The following is a 27,742-nucleotide window of genomic DNA, read 5'->3' on the forward strand; positions in this document are numbered from 1 at the left end:
AATTGTCGACTCAGCTTTTATTCCTCTGTTGAAATTAGGGTAAAAACTTTAAATTATTTTTATGGTGCTTGATATGTTCCATTAACTTTTAAATTAAGGGTGTTTTTTTAATTTATTTGGTTTTTATTTATTTTAATTTAATTTAATTTAATAATTTTATTTAATTAATTTAATTTTATTTGGTTTTTAGAATTTGGGGACTATCTCTAAATTTACTAAATGGAAAATTGGAAATTTTATGAAGCGTAAAAATACTGAGCCTTTTCACCCAGGAATAACCTCATAGGTTCTGGTTGGCAGTAGTCCTAGCTGCCATCGCTGAGAAACTCCTTTGTGCTGGGTGCTCTGTATGTCTGAGTGTCTTCCGGCATTACCAGTACTATTGATTGAATTGGGTAGAACGGATCCCAGAACCAGAACATTATGCTTGAGCCTAAGTTAGTGAACTAAAAATAAAATTGGTTTCTTAGCCATAGGATTTGGTTGATTAAATTGTAGGCCAGGCAACAAGTTCATAAACCTCAGAGTACCATGACTTCGTTTTTTTTGGCATTAACCGAACAGTGTTCTTTACACTGATGGTTCCATTTGTAAACTAGATCATGCCCTGCTTAGCTTTTGAATGCCTGGTAATAATGTGCCTTAATTGTGGGTCAGTGAAGCCAAACTAATTGCTTGTTGGGCTCTTGGATTGCCGTTTTAATTTTCTGTATAATGCAGAATCTACCAGAAACGCACAATGTAATGTCATCTAAGTAAAACTTATTAAAATCATCTTGCACACAACAGAATGCCTGATATTTTGTCCATAATCTTGCAAATTAAAAAAAAAATTGAATGGCATTACAGAGAGTTGTAATTTACAAGTACTCCTTTTTAAGAGCCTTTGTATCCTTTCCTTTGGAAGGTATACATAAAATGACCCGCTATATGTTTTGTATCAGTGAATAGCTTTCTTTACCAAGTGTTGTTTTGCTTTGTGCTTTTAATATGTTTGAAACGACAGTAATAGCATGCCCTTCAGAGATGGTATCATATTTCAGACTGTGTAATTCACCCAATAAGATTGGTATTTATCCAGTGACTTTCCATTTCAGTAAAAAAAAAAAAAAAAAAAATCTGTGCTGTGATTCTCAGCTCACAAAACACCAATCATAGGGGTTCCCTTTATAATTTGTAGGAAAAGTTCAGACATCTGTGAGATGGTTAGCATTCTTAACGTTTGTTTTCTCTCAGTCTCCCTTGACCAATGAGCAGACCTGCAGAGGACTTTGTTTTGACTCTTTACTAGTTTCTAGTTTCATTCATTTAGCTAATAATTTATTGAGTAGCTGTTGAGTGCCAGGAACTTTTGTAGGTTTTGGGGATACCAAAGATTGATTTTTTTCTATTTATGATAAATATTTAGTCCTCGAGAAAAAAATCTTTGAGGCAAATCGTTAAGAGCTTTTTAAAATGATTTCAGAAATGGAGTAATATAAATAAGAAGCATCTAGTAAAGAATTTAATAGATGCCTATATCGGGTTTTTCATAGAAGTTAGCCCATTACCTGTTTTTCTTTTCTTTTTGTAGGTTATTTCTTATGAGAGTCATGGATATCCCCTATCTAAACTTGGAAGGACCAGACTGTAAGTGAATTTTTATTTTCTCATTGCATCTGCACATTGAAGTGTGTGGTCTGGAAGGGATAACAGGGAAAGTATTACTGAAGAAAGAGCTTCATTCACTTAAAAACAGGCAGTGATTTTGTGGTTGATATGAATAGTATGCTTAAGTTAATGGTGCCCTTGGGTCTTGATTAACTCATCTCTGTATTTATATTTTCCAGTTTATGCATGAGTTGAATTTTAAAAGAATATATATCTTCTCTTCATTATTTCGTTTTCACTCAGAGCTCTAAATTCATAATTTCCTATAAATACACGGTAAATTTTGAGATGGCTGGCTGTGTCAGTAACCATAAGTTCTCTGTTTTCCAGTCATTTGAGTATGTATATACTTGAGTTGGGTAGAGTTGTTTTTTTTTTCCCCCTGTCTTTTTCTTTGAAAACCTCGGAAGGCCTGTCTATTTGGGAGGTGGTTGCTGCTGTTTTGGATTATTCTCTACTTTCTCCTCCTCGCTGTCCCACTCTTCTTTTCCATTGCTCTCTTTCTAGCCTTGGTTTATTTGCCTTAAAATCCATGCCACAGGGGTGTAGAAAAGGGTGAACTATACCTGATGATAATAGTCATTGCAGTGATATGTGGAGTACATGTGTTGCATTCCAGATTAGATTTCTATTTTGATGCACTATTCTCGCAACAGTTCTGCAAGCTAAATACCATCATTCCCAATTTATAGCCACGAGTAGCTAGAGCGGTTTGGTCTCTTGCTCACAGGTGCAGTTAAGCGGCGGGTCTGAGATTAGAACACGAGACTGACTCAGGACTGCCTCTCCTTAACCTCAGTCCATTGGATTTGGATGGTGCGCTAAATACACGGACAACTAGATTAATAGGAGAAAAACACTTAGTGAAATGTCTTGAACAAAGCAGTCTTTTTTTTTTTTTTTAATTCCCTTGAAATAATTTTCACCAGAACTTCATGAGCAAAGATAGTCTGCATAGAATTGTCAGGGTTCAAACTGTTGTGGGTTCTAGGAAATATCAGAGCCCAAGTTGAGGCTAAGATGGCAGAGTCCTTCCATTCCTAAAAATACGTTTAGGAGTTGTTTGGTAATCATGAGTCATTCCCAGCAATTCCTCAAGTTAGCTGGGGATTAGTTTCATTAAAGAACCACTGGTGTATCATTCACTTTTCAGCTGTCAACCTCTTATCAAAAATTTGTCCCATAGTGCAACCAAAACGCGATCATGTTCTCCATGTGACTTTCCCCAAAGAGTGGAAAACCAGCGACCTTTACCAGCTTTTTAGTGCCTTTGGTAAGTAAATCATAAGTCCATATGTAGTTTTAGAATTTTGCTATGTTTTTGGTCTGTCCAGGTGGCTTTAGGTATAATGAATGACAGCTTCAGCTTGGATATGAAAGAATATTACTGTGCAAGGGTTTAGTCTCACTCATGGAATTTTTCAGGGTTTGGTATATTGGTATCTTTGTACTAACATGATCTGAGGCACTTTTAATAGCACCCCACAATAGAGTGCTATTATTAATCCACGGAAAGCAGAATACTGTTGCTATGACTGCCTTTACTGCTGACCATGGAAAATAAACCTAGTCTGAGAATAAATCATTTTTAAGATTAAATTCAGAGAGAAGGTCTGTTTCATAAGGGAAGGCGGTCACTGCTTGACATTGAATAGTCCAAGCAGACGAACGCAGATGTTTGAGAGGGCCAAGAGATGAGTTATGTGTGTGGTAGGGCAGTTCTTCTAATTCCTTTTTATCAGGTCAGGTGATAGGTTGAAATGAACCATCTTCTGATTAGGGTTTATAAAGACCTTTCTGACTGTAAGTCTTAGCAGTGCCTGTTTTTTTTAACAAATATTCAAGCTGTTCTCTTTGGAAATTCTTGGATAAAGTAAAGACAGCACAAACCTAAAGGGCCAGTAATTAGACTGTTTAGTAAATGTTTATATACCGCCAAAACAGGGTAGTATGTAGCCATTTAAAAAATATTTGAAGAGTTTATGAAAAGATGGTAAAGTGTTTATGTTTTACCATTTAGTGTAAAAAGCAGATACAAAGTAGAGTTCCTATATAACTAATATTTTTTTAATACTTTGTATAGAAATCAGACTGAAAGGAGGCCTCGTGCTATTATCAATGATTGTTTTAGATAGGTTTTTTTTTCTTCCTTGTTATGCTTTTTTGTATTTTGTATTTTTATTTTTTAGGGAGGGAGAGAGAGAGAGAGAGAGAGAGAGACAGGGAGAGAGAGAAAGAAGAGGGGAGGGGCAGAGGGAGAGGGAGAGAATATTAAGGAGACTCTATGTCCAGTACAGAGCCTGACAAGGGGCTCGATCTCATGACCCTGAGATCATGACCTGAGCCGAAATCAAGAACTTAACCAGCAGAGCCACCCAGGTGCCCCAGCTTTTCTGTGTTTTCTAAAATAAGCATCTATTTATTAGCTTTTATAAGCAAAACACTTTACAGACTTAATTTTTAGAAAAGTAAGTGAAAGCAGGTATGTTTCAAGAAAGTTATCCTAGTCTTTGCAGACGGTCTCAACAGCTTCTGAAATTCTAGTCCTACTTTTTAATTTAAATACAGATCTAGAAATGCAGTTGAATTTCACAGCTCATTTCTTTTGAGAGCTTTTGATGTTGTTGTTGTTTTTTTCTCATCTTGTATTATTAAGTTCTTACCCCTATGTAGTCACCCTTTAATGGGCTAAATTAAGTAGAATGCTCTGAGTAGAATTTTGTTTTCATTTTAATTAAAAAGAATCAATTGTGTGATATTGGACAAGTAGCCTCTCTCTATCTTTGTGTCTTCATCAGAGACGATGACAGTGATGATGGTGATACCCCTTACTACATAAGCATTTCATGAGGATTAAATGCGCTGATTCATGGAAGGCATTTAGAATAGTATGTGGCACCTAGTAACTACTTAGGGCATGTTCACTATTTTTTTTTTTTTTTTAAGATTTTATTTTATTTATTTGAGAGAGAGAGAATGAGAGACAGAGAGCATGAGAGGGAGGAGGGTCAGAGGGAGAAGCAGACTCCCTGCCGAGCAGGGAGCCCGATGCGGGACTCGATCCCGGGACTCCAGGATCATGACCTGAGCCGAAGGCAGTCGCTTAACCAACTGAGCCACTCAGGCGCCCATGTTCACTATTATTATTTATCTAAAATACACAAGGTGGAGGAGTGACTTTTGTAATCGAGAAAGTCATTTTGGCACCTTGCTGTGCAGCAGGGAGTGAGGTATTGTCCTATGACAGTGAGAGCAGTTTGCAAGCATTCATAGCCTTTGGAAATTTTGATAAGAATTAAAACATTTTTTCATTACTAAATTCCAGTGATGTTGACCCACTTCTAATTCTAGACTTCTCATGTTTTTTCAAGAAGAGCAGTAGCCAAATAATTAGGCCTCTGCTTTCCCTTTGGTTTTCTGCCCTGCCACCCCTCTCCTTCCTTGCCCCTAGTGCTCTCCAGTGTTCTGTTGTGTCTGCAGCTAGTTAGCCTTTCTTTTTTTTTTTTTTTAAGATTTTATTTATTTATTTGACAGAGAGAGACACAGCGAGAGAGGGAACACAAGCAGGGGGAGCGGGAGAGGGAGAAGCAGGCTTCCCGCCGAGCAGGGAGCCCAATGCGGGGCTGGATCCCAGGACCCTAGGATCATGACCTGAGCCGAAGGCAGACGCTTAATGACTGAGGCGCCCCTAGTTAGCCTTTCTTTAAGATTTGTCTCTTCATGTGAAAATCGTTCCGTTTCACTAGACTGCCTTCTGCCCCTCTTAGTGGCTTTTCTCTATTAGTCTCTCTTGGTTTTCTCTCTCTGACGCCTTCTCTTCCTTTGTTCCTCTTCTACTGTTTTCCTCACCTGGCCTTGAGACCGATGTTGAATTTTTTGTACTTTTTGCTACATTGATTTATTTTATGTTTCCCATTCGTAATTTTCAAAGTTTGTGTCTCTAAAAATTTAGAAAGATGTGTTTTTGAATTTATGTAGTCTCTGATTTTTTTTGTGATCTTTTTCTTTTTTTTTTTTTTTTTTTAAAGATTTATGTATTTATTTGAGAGAGAGAAGAGAGAGTGTGAACAGGGGAAGGGGCAGAGGGAGAGAATGTCCAAGCAGACTTCCACTGAGTGCAGAGCCCAGTGTGGGGCTCGGCATGGGGCTCAGTCTCACGACCCATGAGATCAGGACCTGAGCTGAAACCAAGAGTCGACGCTTAACGAACTGTACCACCCAGGTGCCCCTGTTGTGATCTTGATAGGAAAGAAATTGCCAGCTCTGGCATGAGATTGGGCTGAAAGATGAAGTGCCCCAGGATTTAATCCAGCAGGATCTTTCTTTTGTTTTTTGTTTTTTTTTTAAGATTTTATTTATTTATTTGACAGAGAGAGACACAGAGAGAGAGGGAACACAAGCAGGGGGAGTGGGAGAGGGAGAAGCAGGCTCCCCGCAGAGCAGGGAGCCTGATGCGGGGCTCGATCCCAGGACCCTGGGATCATGACCTGAGCCGAAGGCAGACGCTTAACGACTGAGCCACCCAGGTGCCCCCTTTCTTTTGTTTTTAAAGCACATTTTTAAAGCTTCTTTTTTTCCCCTCCTGGCTTGTCTCTTTTCTTGAAGTGTTCACTGAAATAACTTCTGTGGTAGATTTAAGTTTTAGCTCTCTGTGGTGCCTAGATTTTGATCACATTTTAAACCAGTACCTCATCGCTTTTGAAATTAACGCATATTCTGAAATATATCAGATATGCAAATGAAGTCTGGTAGTGATCTAATTGGCTAAATGTTCCCTTTACTTTTACTTCAACATTGCAGGTAACATTCAGATATCCTGGATTGATGACACATCAGCATTTGTTTCTCTCAGCCAGCCCGAACAAGTGCAGATTGGTAAGTGCTTTGGACATTCGTTCTGTATATTAATAAAGTGGGAGCTCGCCCTCCTTATACTGTGGGTTCACTCAGCTGATTCACAAGCATTGTTGCCTGGTTTGTGTCTCTAAAGTAGATAATTAGTGAGTATCATGTGTAGGTGAGAAAAAAAGACCAGTTTATTAATTCATTAGATACACTGTGTAGTACATTGCTTTACTTACCTCCTTTCTGTTCCCTTCCCATGGCACTTTTTCTAAAACGAGTTGCAGATTTGCTTGGAGAATTAGAAGTAGCAAATTGAGAGGAATGGGGAACACTGCCATTTGCTGGTCTCCATCCTTTTTCCACTTATTTATAAGTTTGTGTGCTCTATTCATTTCATTAAACCAAAAGATACTTTATTTGCTTTTAAAGTAGGATGGTAGAAAGATGGAGCACCACATCTCTTACTGGGCCCTAAATAATTTTGTTATTAACCATCTCAAAACGTTCTATTTCCTTAGGATGAAAAGCTATTGACTAAAATATGTGTTGTTCAGCTACTTATTCAAATAGATTTCAAGTTTCTCTGGTGCTTGATAATGTAAGAGGGATAACATTATAAAGTGATATGCCTAATTAATTTTTTTTAAAGATTTTATTCATTTATTTGAGAGAGAACGAGGCAGCATGAATGAGGGTGAGGGGCACAAGGAGAGGGAGAAGCAGACTCCCCGCTGGGAAGGGAACCCAACACTGTGCTCCATCCAAGGATTCTGAAATCATGACCTGAGCCAAAGGCAGATGCTTAACTGACTGAGCCACCTAGGCGCCCTGTAATTTAACAAGGTGCTACATACTAAAACTATATTTCTGAGAATGTAACTACATGAGTAATTATTATAGGGAAAACTTGCACAAATATACACATTCAGATCAGAGTATTTTGGTGTTTCTTCTTAATGCTGTGACCATTGCAGGAATACAGGCTATGTTGTAGTGAGAAGCTTGGGCTCTGGAATCATGCTGCTGCACAAGCTATCGTTGTGTGACCTTGGGCAGGTTATTAAACCTTGAGAAGCTTCTTCTTATCTCTGTAAACTGAGGATGATAGTATGGACATACTGGGGTTATTGTTAGGATTACATGGGATTATGTGTATATATATGTGTATATAGATATACACATATATATATAAAGCTTGGCCTAGCTTTGAACTTTTGTGATATTTATTTATTTCTTTATTTTTTAAGATTTTATTTATTTATTTGACAGAGAGAGACAGCGAGAGAGGGAACACAAGCAGGGGGAGTGGGAGAGGGAGAAGCAGGCTCCTGGCTGAGCAGGGAGCCCGATGCGGGACTCGATCCCAGGACCCTGGGATCATGACCTGAGCCGAAGGCAGACGCTTAACCGACTGAGCCACCCAGGCGCCCTGTGATAGTTATTTAATAGTGGATTGCAGTGTGAGATGTACTTCGGGAGCACGTGACACCAAGAATTGGTGTTGGATGCTGGGCGTGAATGCGGTCGCTTGTTAAATGTTTCGGTATTTGCATATTTCTCTGATCCACTCCCCCACAATCCTTGGAAAGACCATTGAGATGGCACCCAAAGGGACTGATTATTGGAGAGCTAAAGATAACTTCAGGGAGGGAGAAGGGACTCTGAGACTGAGAGCAAAGCGAGAGGTCCTTGGCCGCAAGGACACGGAACTGAGAGCAAAGCGAGAGGTCCTGTGGCCACAAGGACACGGACCTAGAACTCCCGGCTGGAGGTCTGGTTGCACCCCTTCTGCTCAGCGTCACTGTTTGGCCTTCCTGCTGGTCACACTTGGGTGACATTGAAACTCTGCAGTGGGATGGAAGGAGATGCATAGCTTCAAAGCCAGACTGCCCTGCGGACTAACCTTGCCCCCACCACCTGTCAGCCATGTGTCTTTGGGCAGGTTACGTAAACTCTCTAAGCCACAGGCTTCTCCTTTGAGAGGTGGAGGCGGTGATGGTTACTTTGTGAAATGAGATCGCGGACATTTAGTGCCCAGCAGGGAGCTCGGCTCTCCACGAGCAGGGCTTGACAAATGCTAGGGAGTTATTAAAATACCTGCTTTGGGGGCACCTGGGTGGCTCAGTCGTTAAGCGTCTGCCTTCGGCTCGGGTCATAATCCTGGGGTCCTGGGGTCGAGCCCTGCGCAGGGTCAGGCTCCCTGCTCGGCGGGGAGCCTGCTTCTCCCTCTCCCACTCCCCCTGCTTGTGTTCCCTCTCTCACTGTGTCTCTCTCTGTCAAATAAATAAATAAAATCTTAAAAAAAAAAAAATACCTGCTTTGTCTCCCTTGCTGTGAACAGTACAAATGAGAGTGTGTAAAAGTGCTTGGAAATCTCTAAGACGATAGCTGGTGGTGTCTGCTTGCAAATACAAGCATATAGGTGTCAGCGCTTCTTTTCACATTGCTGCTAAACCACATCTGCTGTCCAGTGATTTGCTCTCTCACTTATGACTGAAAGATGCCTCACACGGTAGCTTTCTAGCTCAGTATTTCAGTCTGTGATACCCGACATCTGGGAGCTGCATTGCAGAATCATGTTGCCACAGAAGCACCTGCCATGTGATTTTTTGCCCACGTGTGTTGCTTCCCCGAAGGCAACATTGAGTCCATCGCCTTCCCCACTGACTCCTTCTCTAGTACCTGGAGCGCACCGTGGCTGGAGTAACTCAGTGTTTGTGTGAGTGGGTAACAGGGAAGAGGCCAAGATGGAATCGTGCACTTTTTACCTTTTTCCTCCTAGATGAAGTAGATGACTGTTGTCTCTACGTAGATGCAGCTTTACTGGGAAAGTCTAAGTTTCCACTATTCTCTCTTACACAAAAGACAATGCTTTTTTTTTGAGAGAGAAAGCGTGTACCAGTGGGGTGGGGGTAAGGGGGGGGTGGAGGGGCAGAGGGAGAGGGAGAAGTAGGCTTCCTGCTCAGCAGGAAGCCTGACTTGGGGCTCGATCCCAGGACCCCGGGATCATGACCTGAGCCGAAGGCAGATGCTTAACCAACTGAGCCACCGAGGCACCCCCCAAAGACAACTCTTCACATAAATACCTGGCCATTTGCACGTGCTGTTCCTGTGAGCCTACTTCTCTTTGCCACAAGCCACCTTTGATTCTGCCATCCTCTTCCTCTAGAGCTTGGCTGTGTCCCACTTCCCTCCTCATCTCAGCTTAAACATCCATTTCTCTGGTTGTTTTCCCCCATTCCCTGTGCAGGGGATTGGGTCCCATTTTCTGTGCCGGCCTGGCATCCTTTACTGACACACCCTGTTGGACTGTCTTCCCTGGTAGACTGTAAACTCTCCGAGAGCAGGGACTAGACCTCTTGTTCACCGTTGTGTCTCAGTGCTCTGAGTAGCGTCTGACATTAGCGAGGATGTTAAATGTTTATTGAGCTGAGTAAGTGATACTCAAGGTATTAGGACTTAGAAATGCCTTCTTAAATGGGATAAATGTATCTGATGTCTCTGGTCTTTTGCTGTGATTTCTAAAATTATGCAGATGTTTCATTGAAAGACAGTGTAAAATCTGTTTTTTATAGTGGTAATTCTAATGATGAGAGAGACCCAGCATATCTAAAGTGCTGCAAACCTATTAATGTTATCTTAAACAAATTACTTATTCATTTCAGCGGAAACAGAGGGCCTGTTAGATCAATAATGTAACATTGGAAAAATCATTAAATGCCTATTTATATAGCAGCTTATAATGGCTTCTTTGGCACTGTTACAGACTAATTTTTAATTTACATTTAAGAAGTTTCTTCTTACCTGACACCTTTTTCTTTTGATAGTACTAAGTCTAATCAAGATTTTTTATTTTTTTTTCCTAATCAAGATTTTTTAAAAAGCCATTTTCCATATCTTGAATATGAAAGTTCTCTTTTTTTTAAAGTTTTTTTTTTTTTTTAAAGATTTTATTTATTTGAGAGAGAGAGAATGAGAGAGAAAGAACACATGAGAGGGGATAGGGTCAGAGGGTGAAGCAGACTCCCTGCCAAGCAGGGAGCCGGATGCGGGACTCGATCCAGGGACTCCAGGATCATGACCTGAGCCGAAGGCAGTCGCTTAACCAACTGAGCCACCCAGGCGCCCCGAAAGTTCTCTTTTTCTAGGGAACCTTGTTACACTATTAAAACCCTTCTCTGAAACTAATAATACAGTTTATGTTAATTAAATTTAATTGAAATAAAAAACTTAATTAAAAAAAAAACAAACCTTCTACCTAGTGCCGTTTGGTTTGATTGCTGATTTTTTGTTTGTTTGCAAGAGGTGAGGCGAGGGTTCCTGTGGCTTTGAGGTGTTCAGGTGGTGATAGCCCATACCAGCCATACGTTCAGCATTGTTCCCTTGTGGCTCTTCAGGTAGGATAGTACATGACCATAGAGAACATCACCTAGTCTCACTGTTTGAGAACTTTCCTCAAAGTAGCAGAGTAAGAAATCACTTTTTTTTTTTTAAGATTTTATTTATTTATTAGAGAGAGAGAGAGAATGAGCAGGGGGGAGGAGAAGAGGGAGAGGGAGAAACAGACTCCCCGCTGAACAGGGAGCCCTATGCAGGACTTGATCCCAGGACCCTGGAATCGTGACTGGAGTGGAAGGCAGACAATTAAATGACTGAGCTATCCAGATGCCCAAGAAATCACCTTTAAGGGTCACATCTGCATAGCTCATTCATTTTTAAGATTTCTATATTCCTTTTTTTTTTTTTAAGATTTTATTTATTTATTTGACAGAGTGAGACACAGTGAGAGAGGGAACACAAGCAGGGGGAGCAGCAGGCAGAGGGAGAAGCAGGCTCCCCGCTGAGCAGAGAGTCCGACGTGGGGCTCTATCCCAGGACCCTGGGATCATGACCCGAGGCGAAGGCAGACAGTTAACGACTGAGCCACCCAGGCGCCCCTAAGATTTTTATATTCCTAAGTAGTTTTATTAAATGGGGGAGGAGCCCCAGAAATATTTTAAAAGTCAGAGAACCTTCTAGTCATATTCTCAATATTTAGACATTGAGTGTTTTTGAGTGTCCTAAATGCATTAGAAATTTTCATATGAATAGCTTGAGAAAAATAACCTTTTCATTTATTTTGAAAGCTGGAAATGCAGCACACTACCAGAAAGTTTTAAAAAGCAAAAATTGATAAAGGCACTTTAGAAGAGGTAGAAACCTGACAATTATTTTGTAAAGGCAGCACAAATTCAGGTAATTGTAGAAGTTCCTGATAATGCCGCCGTAGGAGCTTGTTCAGGACGATGTGTGGGGATGGAGGGAGAGACTTGCTTCACTTCAGTCGAGGGTATGGTTGTGTTTATATTAAATTGTACTTTTAGACGCATAGCTTTTATTTGTGCTGAACAGATGAATATTAGAGTTGTGAATATGACTCGAGGCGATCGTTCAGCTGTTTTGCTAAAAGGTGCTTATAACTTTAAACTTTATCTGTGTTTTTTGTTTTCCTTCTAACGTCTGCAGAATTTGTAGTGATAACCGCTTGCTTCACATGTGATATTGGTGATTGGTGTTCTCATTTTTCCTTGATCACACTAGCTGGGGGTTACTGACTTTTTTCTAAGATTTTTATTTATTTGAGAGAGAGAGAGAGAGAGCAAGCACGTACAAGTGGGGGAGGGGCAGAAGGAGAGGAAGAAGCAGACTTCCCGCTGAGCAGGGAGCCCGCTTCGGGGCTTGATCCCAGGACCCCAAGATGATGATCTGAGCCGAAGGCAGATGCTTAACCAATTGAGCCACCCAGGTGCCCCTGGGGATTACTGATTTTGATGGTCTTGGCAAAGAACCAACTTTTGGTTTAGTTCATTTTCTGTATTGTTTGTTTTTGTCTATTTACTGGGTTTCTGCTTTTTTTCTCCCCTTTTTCCCTTTCCTTTTTGTTTTAAAGGTTTATTTCAGAGAGAGAGAAAGTGAGAGAATGTGCATGAGCACAAGAAGGAGGAGCAGAGGGAGAGGGAGAGAGAATCTCAAGCAGACTGTGCACTGAGCGTGGAGCCCGATGCGAGGCTTGATCTCACAACCCTGAGATCCTGACCTGAGCCGAAACCAAGAGTTGGCTGTTTAGCTGACTGTGCCACCCAGGCACCCCCCTTTTTTAAAGTTTATTTAATCTCTGTACCCAACGTGGGGCTCAAACTCGTGACCCCAAAATGAAGAGGTACACACTCCTCCGACTGAGCCAGCCAGGCACCCCCTTTCCTTCCTTTTACTTGCTTTGGGTTTACTTTGCCCTCCTTCTTCCCACTTCTTGAGGTAGAACCATATGTGATTGATTTTTAAAAACTTTTCTAGGGGTTTCTGGGTGGCTCAGTCAGTTAAGTGTCCTACTCTTGATCTCGGCTCAGGTCTTGATCTCACAGTTGTGAGATCAAGCCCTGCCTTGGGCTCCATGCTGGGCATGGAGCCTACTTTAAAAAAAAAAAAAAAAATTCTAAAATATTTTACGCCTGGCCTTCTGGAGATTGCCCCTGGGTCAGTATAGCTTTGTGGTCAGCCAGTGATTGGTCCAGTGTGTGCTTAAACACCTTGAAAACCAGTGAGGCTTCCACCCTTTGCCAGCTGGGTTGGGGAAGACATTCAGCATTCAAGCAGTTTGCAAGTCTTCCCCATTTCTTACTTTTAGCTGTACCTTCTCGTCTCCTCTGTGGGTGCGCCAGCCCTCCCTGCCAAGCTAGTGTTCTGGATTTAGCCAAGACTCTTTCCTACTCATTGATTTTGACCTTTTGTTTCTAATACAAACATTTACAGCCACAGATTATTCTCTAAGCACTGCTGTAGGTGCATCCCACAAATCACATGTTGTAATTCCATTATCATTAAGTTAGATAGCCAGGCGCCCCTTTTGTTTTTGTGTTTTTTATGTTTGCCTGTCCTTTTCTTTCAACTTATCTGTGTATATATGTGTAATTATTTCCATGCTTTTGTCATTTTAAAACTTGTTCTTTGTTCCCTCTGTTTCTGTTCCTTTGTTTCTCTCTCTCCTGTCCTCTTTTGCATTGTTTGAAATTTTTAAAGAATTTCATTTTAATTTCTCTCTTGCCTTTTTATTTTTATTTTATTTTATTTTTTTTAAGATTTTATTATTAGAGGGCGCCTGGGTGGCTCAGTTGGTTAAGCGACTGCCTTCGGCTCAGGTCATGATCCTGGAGTCCCTGGATCGAGTCCCGCATCCGGCTCCCTGCTCGGCAGGGAGCCTGCTTCTCCCTCTGACCCTCCCCCCTCTCATGTGCTTTCTGTCTCTCTCATTTTCTCTGTCTCAAATAAATAAATAAAATCTTTAAAATTATTAGAGAGATAGAACAAGTAGGCAGAGAGGCAGGCAGAGGGAGAGGGAGAAGCAGGCTCCCCGCCAAGCAGGGAGCCCGATGCGGGGCTTGATTCCAGGACCCTGGGATCATGACCTGAGCCGAAGGCAGCCGCTTAACCGACTGAGCCACCCAGGCGTCCCTCTTTGGCCTTTTTAATGCTATCTCTTTGCATTATTTTTTAGTGATTGCTTTAGAAATTTTAACATCCATCCATACCTTTTCACAGTCTACTTAGAGTTCGTATTATACCACTTCACATGTAATGAGGAAACCTTATATGCATATAGGGCCATTTATTCCAATCCCCATTGGTTTTCATGCTGTAGTTGCCATATATATAAATGTGCATACATTATAAATCCTACTAAGTGGTGTTATAATTTTGTTTTAAACAGTCATAAGTATTTTAAGAAATTAAAAGGCTAAATTATTTTCTCTTTACCCTGATATTTACCATTTTAGGTGTCTTCATTCATTCCTGAAGATCCAAGTTTCTTTTGAGTATCATCTCACTTCAGCCTTCAGAACTTCCATTAGTATTTCTTTCTTTCTTTTTTTTTTTTAAAGATTTTATTTATTTATTTGACAGACACAGCGAGAGAGGGAACACAAGCAGGGGGAATGGGAGAGGGAGAAGCAGGCTTCCCGCCAAGCAGAGAGCCCGACGTGGGGCTCGATCCCAGGACCCTGGGATCATCACCTGAGCCAAAGGCAGATGCTTAAACGACTGAGCCACCCAGGCGCCCCTGCCTCATTGTTACCATACAGAAATATAGGTATTCAAGATTTTCTCTTTGTCGTTGGATCATTGGTTTTCAGCAGCTCAACTGTGATGTACTTAGGCATGGCTTTCTTTGTAATTATCATGTTGGGGTTGACAGAGCTTCTTGAATCTGTAAACTTAATTTTTAAAATTTTAAAAAAGATTGTATTATTTTTTTAAAGTAATCTTTACACCCAACATGGGGCTCAAACTCACAACCCCGAGATCAAGAGTCTCATGTTCTACTACTGTGCCAGCCAGGCACCCCTTGAATCTGTAAATTTATATCTTTCACTAGATTTAGGAAGCTTTTAGACATTATTCAAATATTTTTTTCCTGTCCTATATTCTCTTGCCTCTCCTCCTGGGGACTCCAGTTACCTATATGTAGGAGACCTTTGAAAAAAGAAAAAAAAAGCTTTTATTTATTTATTTATTTATTTATTTATATTTCTTCACCTCAGTGAACATAATTAGAATAGCCTGTTTAAAGTCTTTGTCTAATAATTCCAACATCTGTATCACCTAGATGTTGGCACCTGTTGATCACTTTTCCCTTGAGAATGAGTCATGTTTTCTTGGCTCTTCATATGTCAAATAACTTGGGATTATTTCCTGGACATGTGAATGTTCTTTTGTGGATACTCTGTAGTCACTTACATTCCCTCAGAAGAGTGTTGATATTTTGCTAGTTTTAGCAAGCATTTAACTTATTTAAACTCACGCTACAAACTCTTGCATGTCTGCGGTGGGAGGTGGCTCAGATTCTGAGCTCAGACTGCCTTCAGTCTGACACATGCACGGTTAAGTAAAGGGTCAGCCAGACACGTGGGCTGAGTCTATACACCCAATTTGGAGTTCCCATTTTCTGGTTTCTTCCATTCTAGGATTCCTTTCCCACTCTGTTGCCAGTGGTTGCCTCATGCTTCTGGTTCCTCCTACCAGGAAGACATAGGACTTTTCTCTTACAGTTTTAGTTGCTTCATGCCCCTGTCCCTGCAATTTCGCCTTCGGGCATAGTCACACAAAAAGACCTCAGGAAATTCACTTTGTGCCAGCTTGCTTCCTCCAATTTTTGACTCCTTTGCAAAATCTACCTGTTTCTGTTCATGTTCCAGAGCCCTTAGATACTTGTTTTTTATTTTTTTTTTGCATTTTTTCCTAGAGCTTATAGTTGTTACCAGCAGAAAAGTTGATTTGTTAGCTTATCCCTCCAATCCTGGAGGCAGAACACCTTTACCTGTGCTTTTTAGTTGTTGCTCTTATAGTTTCTGCTTTCGATGCCCCACTTCCTGCCATATTATACCATGCTTAAACTACCTCTTTCTGTTTGTTAAATAATGTTTTAAGAAAATAGCATGTTAATGCATTAAAAATAAAAAACCATGTGACTTACCTCTTTTAACCAATGAAAACTGACTTCAGTTCAGTTCCTTTTGGGTAGGCATGCATACCAATAGACAAAATCCAGACAAAGTATTTGAATATCTTTTGTTTCTGTTTGTGGTCATTTTCATCGTTGGCTAGTGTGTTATTGTATATTCTTGTCAAAGAGGAAATGTACAATACACTCAAGAAAGAACCAAAAAATGAATGTTTTTCCTTTCATGTTAATTTTCCTAATCTTAAACCTTGCATAGTGTTGGTTTACAACAATTATCTTGAATTATAAATACAGCAATAGATAAATGAGTTCAACTGTGACGTGACTTTTTTATAAGGGTTCTATTAAATAAGCTTGTTTTAGAGGAGGGGGCTGATAACTTACTTGTGTGTTTAAATGTATGTATGATTTTCATACCGTAAGTGCTCCATCCTGGAAACAATATATTTGTTCTTATACACGCAAGGTTTTTATAGTAATGCCTTGTTGATAAAGGAAAAACATTATTAATGAGATGTGTGAATGTCTGTGTTTTGTGTATATATCTTCTGATGAAAACTTAAAGCAGCTGACTTTTTTTTTAAACTCCTCTAAGTCACTTAATCCACAAAAAGCACTGTGGAAAATTTTAACAGTATTTATTAAGAGCCTTCTTGTTTTCCGAATTCCCCCATGTGTTTAATCTCGAGAGTTAGCAGTCTTACACATCTGTCCTATGCAATCTGTTATCAGGCAGATTTATTTGAGAGTAACAATAACTTGGACTCCCCCTAATTAGTATTCTTTAGGGCATTAGCTGGTATGAGAATGGGGCAGAAAGCTTCCTGACTTCCAGATAAGGCTTCCCAAGTTCTTAATACAATTACCAGTGTTAAAGCAGCAGTGACAGAATGAGTTCTGTGGCAGTGAGAACCTAGCCAGGAGAAAGAAATGCAGTGTTTGTGCTCTAGAGGCTGAGTCTTCGTGTTCTGTTAATTTGTTTCTGGTCCAGAGCATTGGGTTTGATATTTGTGTTCTAGAGACCATGTTGTCTGGATCTAAGAATGTCAGCTTTATGTTGCACTATCCGAATATTCAGTAGGTCTGTCATATTTAATTGTAATATCATTCATAGCAAACTGCTTATGTTGTGTTCTCCTGCCCCAGGTTTTATTTTTTTTAATTTTTTTTTTTAAAGATTTTATTTATTTGACAGAGAGAGCACAAGCAGAGGGAGAGAGAGGGAGAAGCAGGTTCCCTGCTGAGCAAGGAGCCCGATGTGGGACTCCTGCCCCAGGTTTTAGAAGTAAATCAAATTCATTGTTGAAAACGTGAAAAATATTTGAAAATATGAAGAAGAAAACAATCACGGTCTCACAACCTAGACATTAATACTAGTAGTATTTTGATTCGTATTTCTTTTCTAGTTGTTTTATTTTGTAGAGATGAGTATTTTCATAACTTTTTAATATCAGTTGGGATCTGACTTCAGATGCATTTTTGGATCTGCTTTTTTAGTTAATATTAGGTCATGAGCATTTCTCATGCTGTCACATGGTTTTCTGGAAGAGATTTCTTTTAATGGATGCATTGCATTTCACACAACTTATTTAACTATACCTGTTTTGGATGACAAGTGTTTATTATTTCAAATTCTTTAGTTTTTTTAAATTTTTTTAATGTTTTTTAAAGATTTTATTTATTTGACAGAGAGCTAGAGAGCACAGGCAGTGGGGAGGGAGAAACAGGCCCCTAGCTGAGCAGAGGGCCTGACATGGGGCTCCATCCCAGGACCCGGGGATCAACCTGAGCCGAAGGCAGATGCTTAACTGACTGAGCCACCCAGGCGCCCTAAATTCTTTAAAGAGCATCTTGTACCTTAGTCTTTGTATCTTTCATTTTTAAAAATAAATTCTGAAGAAGCAAAATCATTAGATTCAAATGATCTTGAAAAAAAAACCTAAAAACAACTCAGTTTTTTCTTATTAAACAGTGATGATTTATTTTTGTTAATAGAAAAATTTTAAACTACCAGAAAACTAAAAAAATTGCCCAGTGCCCCTCTCTTTATTAGTGAAGATAATTGCAGTAATATTTGAGATATACCTTTCCACTGTGGTATTTAAGTGTATATTTCATCTAAGATAATGTATATTTTGCATATTGTTTTACAGTTCTTTTAACAGTTCTCTTTGTGGACATTTACTTTAAGCAATTTTAGGACTCTCAACTCCTGTTCTAAAATAAGCTTTTATTTATTTATTTTTTCTTTAATAAAGATTTTATTTATTTATTTGAGAGAGAATGAGATAGAGAGAGAGCATGAGAGGGGGGAGGGTCAGAGGGAGAAGCAGACTCCCCACTGAGGAGGGAGCTTGATGCGGGACTCCCCGGACTCCAGGATCATGACCTGAGCTGAAGGCAGTTGCTTAACTAACTGAGCCACCCAGGCGCCCCCATTTATTCTTCTGATTGAGCTTTAGAATCGTTTTGTTAGGGTCACTCAGAAAGCCCCCTGGGATTTTTCACTGACATTTTAACAAATTAATTGTATTGACGTCTTTATTTGGACATACTGAATCGGTATGACCAGGAATATAATGTGTCTCCGTACACACTTAGATAATCTCGTGTATCCTTGAATGCAGTGGTAAGTTTGATTGTTGATATTTTTATTGTGCATACTATTTAGGGTTATGCAGAATACTTTGGAAAGCAAGGACCATTGTGCCTGATTTAGTACCACAGTCATAGTTCGCTCTTGGCAAATTGTTGGAATGTGGGTGGCAGTAGGGGACTTAAAACGGAGATCGATCTGCCTGATTGCTTTCAGGCCCCTGACGACTACCTTTGAGGACTCAGTGTAAATGTTGTGTCTCTGATTCTTATTCCTGAGGCTTCCAGGGCCAATTGGTGGTGTTTTTGTCATCGGAGATAGTGAACTGGGTGGTTAAGTAGGTGAGCTGTGTCTGTCTTTACACGTTTGCATTGTTTTCTCATCTGCGATTCCGTTTTACAACCTGACGGTTTTTAAAAATGAAATAAATCTGGTTTTAGGGAATTTAAAAGAGTATAAGTGAAATGATTTGGGGCCACTTCAGTGGCTAATTAAAAATACTGTCTTGTTACTAAAAATGTTACCAATGAATCTCTTGGGGTGGTGGGATTACAGGTAATTTTACTTTATTGTGTTTTTTTTCCATTTTTGGACCTTTTTTCAAGTGACAGGTATGACCTAGGTGTTAAAATATTTAAAGTTAAGACGAAAACATTATTACTTGCCTTTTTATGTGTATAGGAGCACAGCACAGGATAACGTCTTGCTTTTGAAACTCTTCCGATGGCTGGCAGAGTTGGTCCTTCATATGGTTGACCATAGTTATTTTGTGGTATCTTTTTTCTAATCATGAAAGTTACGGAATTAGTTTCTCTGGGTTTTCCTCCTTCAACTTCTTGGTTTAAACCTCCTGTTCTGGGGGTGCCTGGGTGGCTCAGTCGTTAGGCGTCTGCCTTCAGCTCGGGTCATGATCCCAGGGTCCTGGGATCGAGCCCCACATCGGGCTCCCTGCTCAGCGTTATCCCTCTCCCACTCCCCCTGCTTGTGTTCCCTCTGTCACTGTGTCTCTTTCTGTCAAATAAATAAATAAAATCTTAAAAAGAAAAAAAAATAAACCTCCTGTTCTGAAAAGGTGAATATGAAACTGTTTTGAAATATGCTTTTTATTGGTAATATTTCCACTGTTGGCTATTTTTACAACCTGTCTTTTCTCTTTTGTCCTGGAAAGAAGCCCAAATATCACTTTAATAACAGGCTGACTGTCAACTTCGTTATGTTTAGCAATAATGCCAGAAAATGCTAGACCACTGGAGTGTTGGGTAACTGATAATTGATGGTGGTGGTGACCCTAGCACTTCAGCCCATGGTTTTGCCTTAACGTCTACACCCCACGTCAGCATATTGAGGCATTACTTGGTGTTTTTCATGTTGTAGGATTATAAAAAGCAAACATTGCTTAAAATAACTTAAAACAGGGGTGCCTGGGTGGCTCAGTCGGTTGAGTGTCTGCCTTTGGCTTAGGTCATGATCCCAGCGTCCTGGGATCGAGCCCCGCATCGGGCTCCCTGCTCTGTGGGAAGCCTGCTTCTCCCTCTCCCTCTGCCTACTGCTCTGCCTACTTGTGCCCCCCTCTCTCTGTCAGATAAATAAATAAAATCTTAAAAAAAAAACAACTTAAATCACACTAACTAGTAGGAATGCCCTTTGTCCTTTCTGTATGTTAATTGGAGAAATGTGGGGAACTGATTTGTTTTCCAGTTGCATCAAAGGCGAGGGAGCAAACTGCTATGGTCTTGGGAAAAGGAACCTAGAAAAGACAACACAGTAAAATAAAACTTTGAAATTGGGATTTACCCCCCACCGACACACAAATCCTATATTGTTAGTATAGAGGTAATAGAAGGAAAATAAATCATGATGGCATATTATATAGCAAAAAGAAATATGAGATACATATAGGGCACCTACTGATTTTAGTAACTGTTAATTCCCGAAATAAGTTTCTATCACTTTGAAGCATGAGGAGGGTCACATTTAGGTGTGCATTTTTGTAATTGCGTTTCAGATGGTGTATAAGCCTTCCTGACTTATCACTGTATATTGCTAGGTACCTTTATGTGTCTGTATTCAGTGTTATTTATAGTAACAGAGAAGAGAGTAATTATGAAGGGATTTTGCAAGGTTTTTAACAAGATGGTTCTCTTTTGAAATCTGCAGTGTTAATCTTTGCATAAATATTTGTCTGTCTACTGCTGAAGAAACAGAAGGACTAAATTTAGATGGGGAATAGAGATGAAATAATAGTCTTTGCACTCAAGGAATTCATGGTCTAATGATGCAGACAGGTATCTAGACAGCGGGTGCATCAATGCATGCTCAGTGCTGTGACAAGGGAGGGAGAACCCACCCAGGCTAGCATGAAGATGCAGAGAAGGGTCAACCGGGAAGGCTTCCTGGAGCAGGTGATGCCTATGCCGATCCCAGGAGGTGGCCTGGTACAGGAAGGCTGAGAAAGCTTTAGTGAAGAGTGGAACCAGTACATCCTTTGGTAGGAGTGGAGCAGAGGGTCTGTGTGGTGGAATAGCCTTGGGGGCGGGGATTAGAAGCTAGAAACACAGAATTTGTGTGTTAAAAATATGAGTTTGAATTTCATCCTTTGTATAAATCTGGCTGTAATGTTGGTTTGGGGTTTTTTTTTTTTAATTAAATCAAGTTTTAAAAGTAAAATATTACATTTAACTAGTTTTCTTTTAGAAGTCTGGGGCTTTTGAAAGAATTTCCAGGTGTTGGGTGCCAAGACTGTTGACCAAACAAGGAGCTGCCTTTGGAGAGCCGGATTGTTGTCAGGGTTTGCCCCCACCCCAGCCCCGTGGCACTCTTCCATAAGCATATGGTGGTGGTATACAGCACTGAGTCAAAAATAGATGTACATATTCGAACAAGTTCTATTTATTTGTAAAGGCCTAGAAGGTTGCTTTTGCATTTACTCTAGTTCATAGCCTTCTCTAAGAGACTGAGGCCAAATTGAATTTATCTGGGAACCTGCCACATCTATAAATGCTACACAGAGTAATAAATGGGCCATTGGCTTCCAAGAATTGGTGACAGTGTACTTCAGTTCCTAATTTAGAGTTCATGAAAATTATCCCTTGACAAACAAGATTATAAAAAAAGAAGTTCTGCTTGACGGATCCATCTTTTGATAAACAGCTAAATGTTGTTGACACAAACATTGCTGGAGCGAGTCAAGGTAGGGAGTAAATGACCGGCCGAAGGAAGGCAGATGGCAGGTGTTTCTGTGTTCAGGGGAACGGGAGGTGACTGAGCCAAATCTTGTCCCACTCGCTTTGCCTCACTCAGTAGACTAGGCTGGTGGGGAATCGTGGTCGTAATTTTACATCCTTGGTATCTGGGAAGGTGCTCGGCCAGAGCTGGGGAGGTTTGGACGAGAGGCCTGGGTGTGGTCCTTGAGAGAGGGCCGAGAAGAGGGAGGGGCGTGCGAGCACAAGAGATAGGAATCAAAGTGGTTGTGGGTGACAGTGTTCCTCAGACGGTAGTTCACGCTCTCTCTTGGTGGGTTGTGAAATCGTTTTTGTGAGTGTGACCGGCATTTTTATGAAAGGAAGGAGTTAGAAACTTTCCGAGTGAGTCCCATGTCCTAAAGGTGAGCTTGCTTTTTTTTTTTTTAAAGATTTTTATTTATTTATTTGAGACAGAGAGAATGAGAGACAGAGAGCATGAGAGGGAGGAGGGTCAGAGGGAGAAGCAGACTCCCTGCTGAGCAGGAAGCCCGATGCGGGACTTGATCCCGGGACTCCAGGATCATGACCCGAGCCGAAGGCAGTCGCCCAACCAACTGAGCCACCCAGGCGCCCGAGCTTGCTTTTTTTGATGTAACCTTTTTCAGGTATAAATCTGTACATGTGGATGTACATGTATGCGCCCCAGGTTGTAATAAAAATGTCTCGTTGCAGGCCGTGGTCACAAAGGTTTGAACTCACATGCTTTAGGAAACTTCCATGTGTGCTGAACACTGTGGCAGGTGTTAGTAGTAGGGAAGGAAGTGAGGGTGGCTCTGACAAAGATCTTGATCCTCAGGTGCTTCCTGTTCCAGAGCAGTTTGGGGCCGGGGATTCATGTGGCTGGCACCTGGGAGGAATGCTCATTCCTTTATGTCTCCACTGGCCAGGAGGAGACTTCCATGCTTCTCACCAAGAAGGAGACATTATGGTTAAACATCTCACCCTGCTCTCCATCCCCTTTGCTTGGGCCCCCTTGTGGAAGGAAGACAAATGTCATATCTGATGAATAAAGTCAGGAAGAAGCTGACACCCCAAGGGCCTTTTTGACCAGGGGGTAGGGCCATTGCGTTGAAGACGGCAGGCCTGGAAACCAGCTTCTGGGGTCCCTTCCGGCAGCAGAGACTGGGAAATCGTTGCGAGTGTAGAGGCTCCTTGCAGCTGTCCTGTCTCTTCACTGAGGGGGTCTCCTGGGCTGGATTCCTTAGGTGGTGGCAGCAGCTATAGTCGGAAGCCCCGATTACCTCAGGCCCAAGATCCATCTCCAGCATCATCTGCTAAGGACTCCTCTATTTTGGGGGAATATACAGGTGATGCTGAGTCATCATTAGCTCTCCCGTCTTTACCTCAACTTGTTAGGACCCATAAGAGAGGATGATGCTCCCTACCTGTCGTTCCCTACCCGTGGGAGATGTGGTTGGGAAGGGTCAGATTCAGAGGGCTCTGGTTGCCGTTACTGCCCCCGTGGCGTGTGAGCAGCGGAAGGCCTCTTTTGTACACCCGGTGGGGTAGGGGTGTGACTCTGGTGGCGTGATAAGGAATTTCTTTGACGGGGCATGACAGGTTCTGCGGGATGGGAGAGCTGAGAGGCTGGGTGTGGCTGTATTGTGTCCAAAAGCGGAATGACAATCGGGAGTGACCTCCGGTTAACATTTTTTATGTTCCGGGGTTGATCTCTGAGGGTGCTTACTTACCCCTGACATTGTTCAGATTTTGTGAGAACGAAATTTTCTGGTTTGCCACCCTTCTGCGTTAATTACCAAACAAAGTGCGTTTTAGCTCCGGACGTGACTTTCTGTGTGTTAATTAACGTCCACCAACCAGAAGGTGGTGCTGTCGTGCTGGCAGCCGACCCACCTTTCCCTCGGCAAGTCAGACTTGGATCTAAATGCTTATTCATGCTAAGTAATGTGGGCAGATTTAGCATGCGGTGTTCACAGCGTAGCCCTCGTGCAGTGTGTCACCAGATAGGCAACGTGGAATGTTCGTGGGACCAAAGCTTCAGAATCTGGGGCTAGGGAAACCCGACACTGGGGCCTTGGTTAAGGTGCTTGCTCAGGGCCACCTTTGCACTTGGGGTAAAGTGACACTGTTGGAGTCAGGACGAAAACATCTTTTCGGTGCTGTGTTTGTTCCTACACTGGCCCCTGTACTCACAGAGGACAAGGAAAGACTGAAGAAAGAGGCAGACCACTCCGGACGGTAGGCAGCAGGTTTAATAAAGTAAGGGAACTTAACTTACCAGGCTTGTCTTGGGCGCCGCAAGATGAATAGATCTCTGCACCTGTTGGCCAGAATATTCAAAGTTTATGTAGAGGCCTTAATGGGGTTAAGTCACGTGTACTGTCCAGATGGTCTCCACACCACCTTACTGTCTCAAGGCTGTGTCCTTGGAACAGCTCCCACTGTGGGAACGGTAGGCAGGGAAGGACAGGGAAGGGGGTGAGGATCCTCTGATTGCCCGGAGCCATCTCATGGGTCAGCTGGAGGTTACGTCCTCACCATTATCTCCTCCAACGTGGGTTTGATCTCTGTGCAGTCTTGCATGATTTGGTTTGAAGACTTATGCATAGAGATTGAGAGACATTTCCATAGACAGAAAACCGTTTTTCCTGTTCTTTTTTTGGAAAAGATCTGAGTACCTAGAGGAAGACTCATGAATTAAGTTTATAAGAAATACTGTGCACAATTCAGTGCTTAATTGACAACTCAACCAAGCTGAAATACCTGAGCCATCTCTCAATTTATTTTGACCACTTGGAAGAAACCCAGATGGTATGATGGTCTTGGAGTAAAGCTGTGTGATCTTGGGTGCCTGACTTTACCTCTCCGAGCCTTCAGCTGTGAGATGTCAATGGGAAAATCTGCTGCTCAGGGCTGGGAAGAATTGATGGAGGTAGTAAAGGCACGAGCTGCTCGGTCAGTGTTCACTTCTTCCCCTGTGTCCCCCCTTTCTGCAATTCAGACATTAAAATAATATTGCTAACTTGATTTTACTAAAAGTATGCATGGCAGCGCTGTGGAAACTGAGTGCAAAAGCTCTCGGTGTTTGTTTGCTCAGCTTTCAGAATGACGTGGCCCTCCAGTGAGGCCATGCTTGTTACCATAACTTGACTTCCAGTTGAAATCTTCCCCGCCCGTACCTTCTGAACAAAAGACCAAAACTGTTGCCACAGCGATTTTCAGTTGTCTGCCCTTTTCTTTCCCGTGGCTCCTGATAGCTGGGTTGCCGTTCTAATTCACCTCTTATCCTTGCAGTTGGGGTCTCCCTCGGAGCCTTCTCGGTGGGTCCACTTCACTACTTAGGGGGCAGCTCTCTGTTACGGGGGTTAGCTCTTGAGAAGGGTCATCAGTAACGGGAGGATTCTGGATTCTGCAGACACAGAGAAGTCTGTAAGATTGCTCTAAGGTAGGTCTGTGGATCTATTCTCAGACTTGGTTTGGGAAGCTGGTTTGGGAATGGTCTTAGAAGTACAGTCAGCCCTCATTCTGCACAGATTCGGTGTTTGTGCATTTACCTACTCGTTAAAATTTTTCTGTAACCTCAAAATCAGCACTCACAGAGCTTCTGTGGTCATTCACGGACATGCACAGAAGGCCGAAAATCCGAGTCACCCGATGCACACGGTCCCCAGTTGAGGTGGAACAAGGCGACGCTCTGCCTTCACTTTGTAGCTCTCGACTGTAAACAAGTGCCCTTTCACAGCCTGTGTAGTGGCACATTTTCTGTAGTTTTGTGCTTTTTGCAACAGCCCCCCCCGCCCCCGGCATGGTGCCCAAATGCTGTCCAGTGTTCCAGAGCACGGAAAGACTGTGATGTGCCTTATGGAGAACATATGGCTGTCAGATACACTTCGTCCAGGCACGACTTACAGTGCTGTTGTTGGCAAGGGCGATATTAAGGAATCAACAATGTATATTAAATAAGGTATCTTGAAACAGAAGCACACGCAAAGCAAGAGGGCGTGTTGATTGGTTGATGAAATGTGTCTCTCACCCTGGTTTTCCGCAGGAGCCGGGGTTCAGAGACTCTACTGTTTGTTCCTTTCTGCCTGCCTTGCTCCTTCAGGGGGTTCAGCCCAGGAGAAGGATTTCTGGGCTGCCTGCTCTTTATTTGTTTTTCAAGGACAGGTACCTATTGCAGAGCTTCTAGAGAGCGTTCTGGCTCCTGCGTGACGGGAACACTGGGCTGTCGTCGTGACACAGCCTAGCAGGGGGCTTGCACACTAGCAGCAGTGTGCATAGACACGTAGGTGAATGGAGACATAAGGGTCTTGGGTGAGATGAGAACATCGAGCTGTATCCTCAGTTTATCAGGACTTTGATCATTTTTAAAAAATTATAGTTGCCTAGCTAAAGGATGGAGACTTGTTAAATTCAGTTGTACGTTGAACGTCTGTGCTTTTAATTCTGTGCCTTGAATTTGACTTGAATCAGAGATGGTGTTGTCTCTATTTCTTTTTCTTGATATCAGTTCTCTGATCATCAGCTTCTACCTTAACGTTTCCATTGCAAGGTGAGGCTTGGGAAGACCAGGGCTGTGTGGCTTTCCTGGCCAGCCTCTTCATTTCAGCCTCATTTTAACTGGTGCCTTGGCCCTTGGGAGAAGAGTAAAAAGTAGTGGAGGATTCTTTTCGTTCTAGTCGGGAAAGGAACACGTAGCAAATTTGGTTGAAGTCAAAGTGAGAACACCGAGTGTCCCATTACGCAGTCTTTCTTCTTACCTGTGTACATGGAACGCACGGAAGCCTTTGCCTAGTGGAGCCTACATTTTAAGAAAAGCGTTGTTTTTAGGTCTGTCGAGCTAATCAAATCCTTGGATTCACTGCGCAGCTCTGACCTGCCCTTTGGCCTGCAGGACCCCTTAACAGGTGGGTGATGAGGAGAAGCAGCTTCGCGTGTGCTGGACGCGCCGTGCCGGACCACCCTCCACCCCGGTGGTCGCCAGCCGGCTCACCACCTCCTTCACTCATGCACCTGGAAGTCTGTTCTACAGACACGGCCGCCCCGACTTTCCTTGGAATGGGGTGTCTCAGCACCCTTCCTCCGTCTGAGAATGACGGGGTGCCCTGTCTTGCTGTCTCGGGGCAGGGAGGGTGGTGCCCCTTTTGTGCCCGCAGCATTGACGGGACCATTATCAGTATTAAGTACTGACACTGACAGGCCTTGGCCAACTTGAAGCTGGGCTTCCTGCATTTTCCAGGCGCATCCTTATCTTTCAGAGGGGAGGGCGTCCTCTGTTTCATTTCTTGGCAGAGAACAGCATTTACCCATTGGTGCATTTGCTTCCTCATCTGTAGTAAGAGTGGCATAGGAACTTAATCTGGATGCTTTTTCTTCAGGGGTCTTCAAACTGAAATTCCGTGAGGATATTATCAGTAAGTATTCTGGATAACTTCAGACCAGTAGAAACAAGGAAATACTTCAAGAAGCCCCATATGTTGGTTTTTAAAAAAATTACTAGTAGTATTTGTTCTGGAAAATATCTATCATAGACTGTTTTAAAATCTGTCACTTTTTAAATTCTCCTTTATGTCCTTTCTCATGAAATTAGATCTTTCTTCCTTGCCATTACATAGGCCGTGTTGGGTTGTATTTAAAGGGGGGATTAATATATACATATATAAAATACAATCACACTATTTGGTAATAGAAAGATTTAATGGATCCGAATGAGGAAAGATACACATCAGAACCACAGGCCAGGATCTGAATGGCACCGATGGTATATTTTGTTGATGTTCACTGCTTGGAGAAATTTTTACAACCAGTTGATAAGCAGTTTTAATATTGCTTCAGAGACATTTTAAGGGAATAATGTTTGGGGAATTACATATAAGTGGAGAGAAAATGTTTTCCTTCAAGTATTTTAAGTGAATTTAAAGACTTTCCTCTAAATTTTCATTGGATTTCTAA

The 27,742-nt window shown here is 41.9% G+C and overlaps 1 protein-coding gene across 7 annotated transcripts in view; it reads left to right on the forward strand.

The window, feature by feature from the left end:
• PARN (poly(A)-specific ribonuclease) overlaps positions 1-27,742 on the forward strand; it is a 238,436-nt gene that overhangs the window by 51,784 nt on the left and 158,910 nt on the right. For all 7 annotated transcript variants that reach the window (XR_014145349.1, XR_004072584.2, XM_081819997.1 and 4 more), the window contains exons 19-21: positions 1,574-1,629; positions 2,837-2,923; positions 6,451-6,525. Coding sequence is in view for 5 of the 7 variants with exons in the window: in XM_081819997.1 (XP_081676123.1) it covers positions 1,574-1,629; positions 2,837-2,923; positions 6,451-6,525 (218 nt within the window). In the remaining 2 variants the exon portion in view is untranslated. The remainder of the gene's footprint in view (positions 1-1,573; positions 1,630-2,836; positions 2,924-6,450; positions 6,526-27,742) is intronic.

The sequence above is a fragment of the Leptonychotes weddellii genome, chromosome 5 (assembly GCF_054177405.1).
Source record: "Leptonychotes weddellii isolate Sample4059 chromosome 5, ASM5417740v2, whole genome shotgun sequence".
NCBI lineage: Eukaryota > Metazoa > Chordata > Mammalia > Carnivora > Phocidae > Leptonychotes > Leptonychotes weddellii.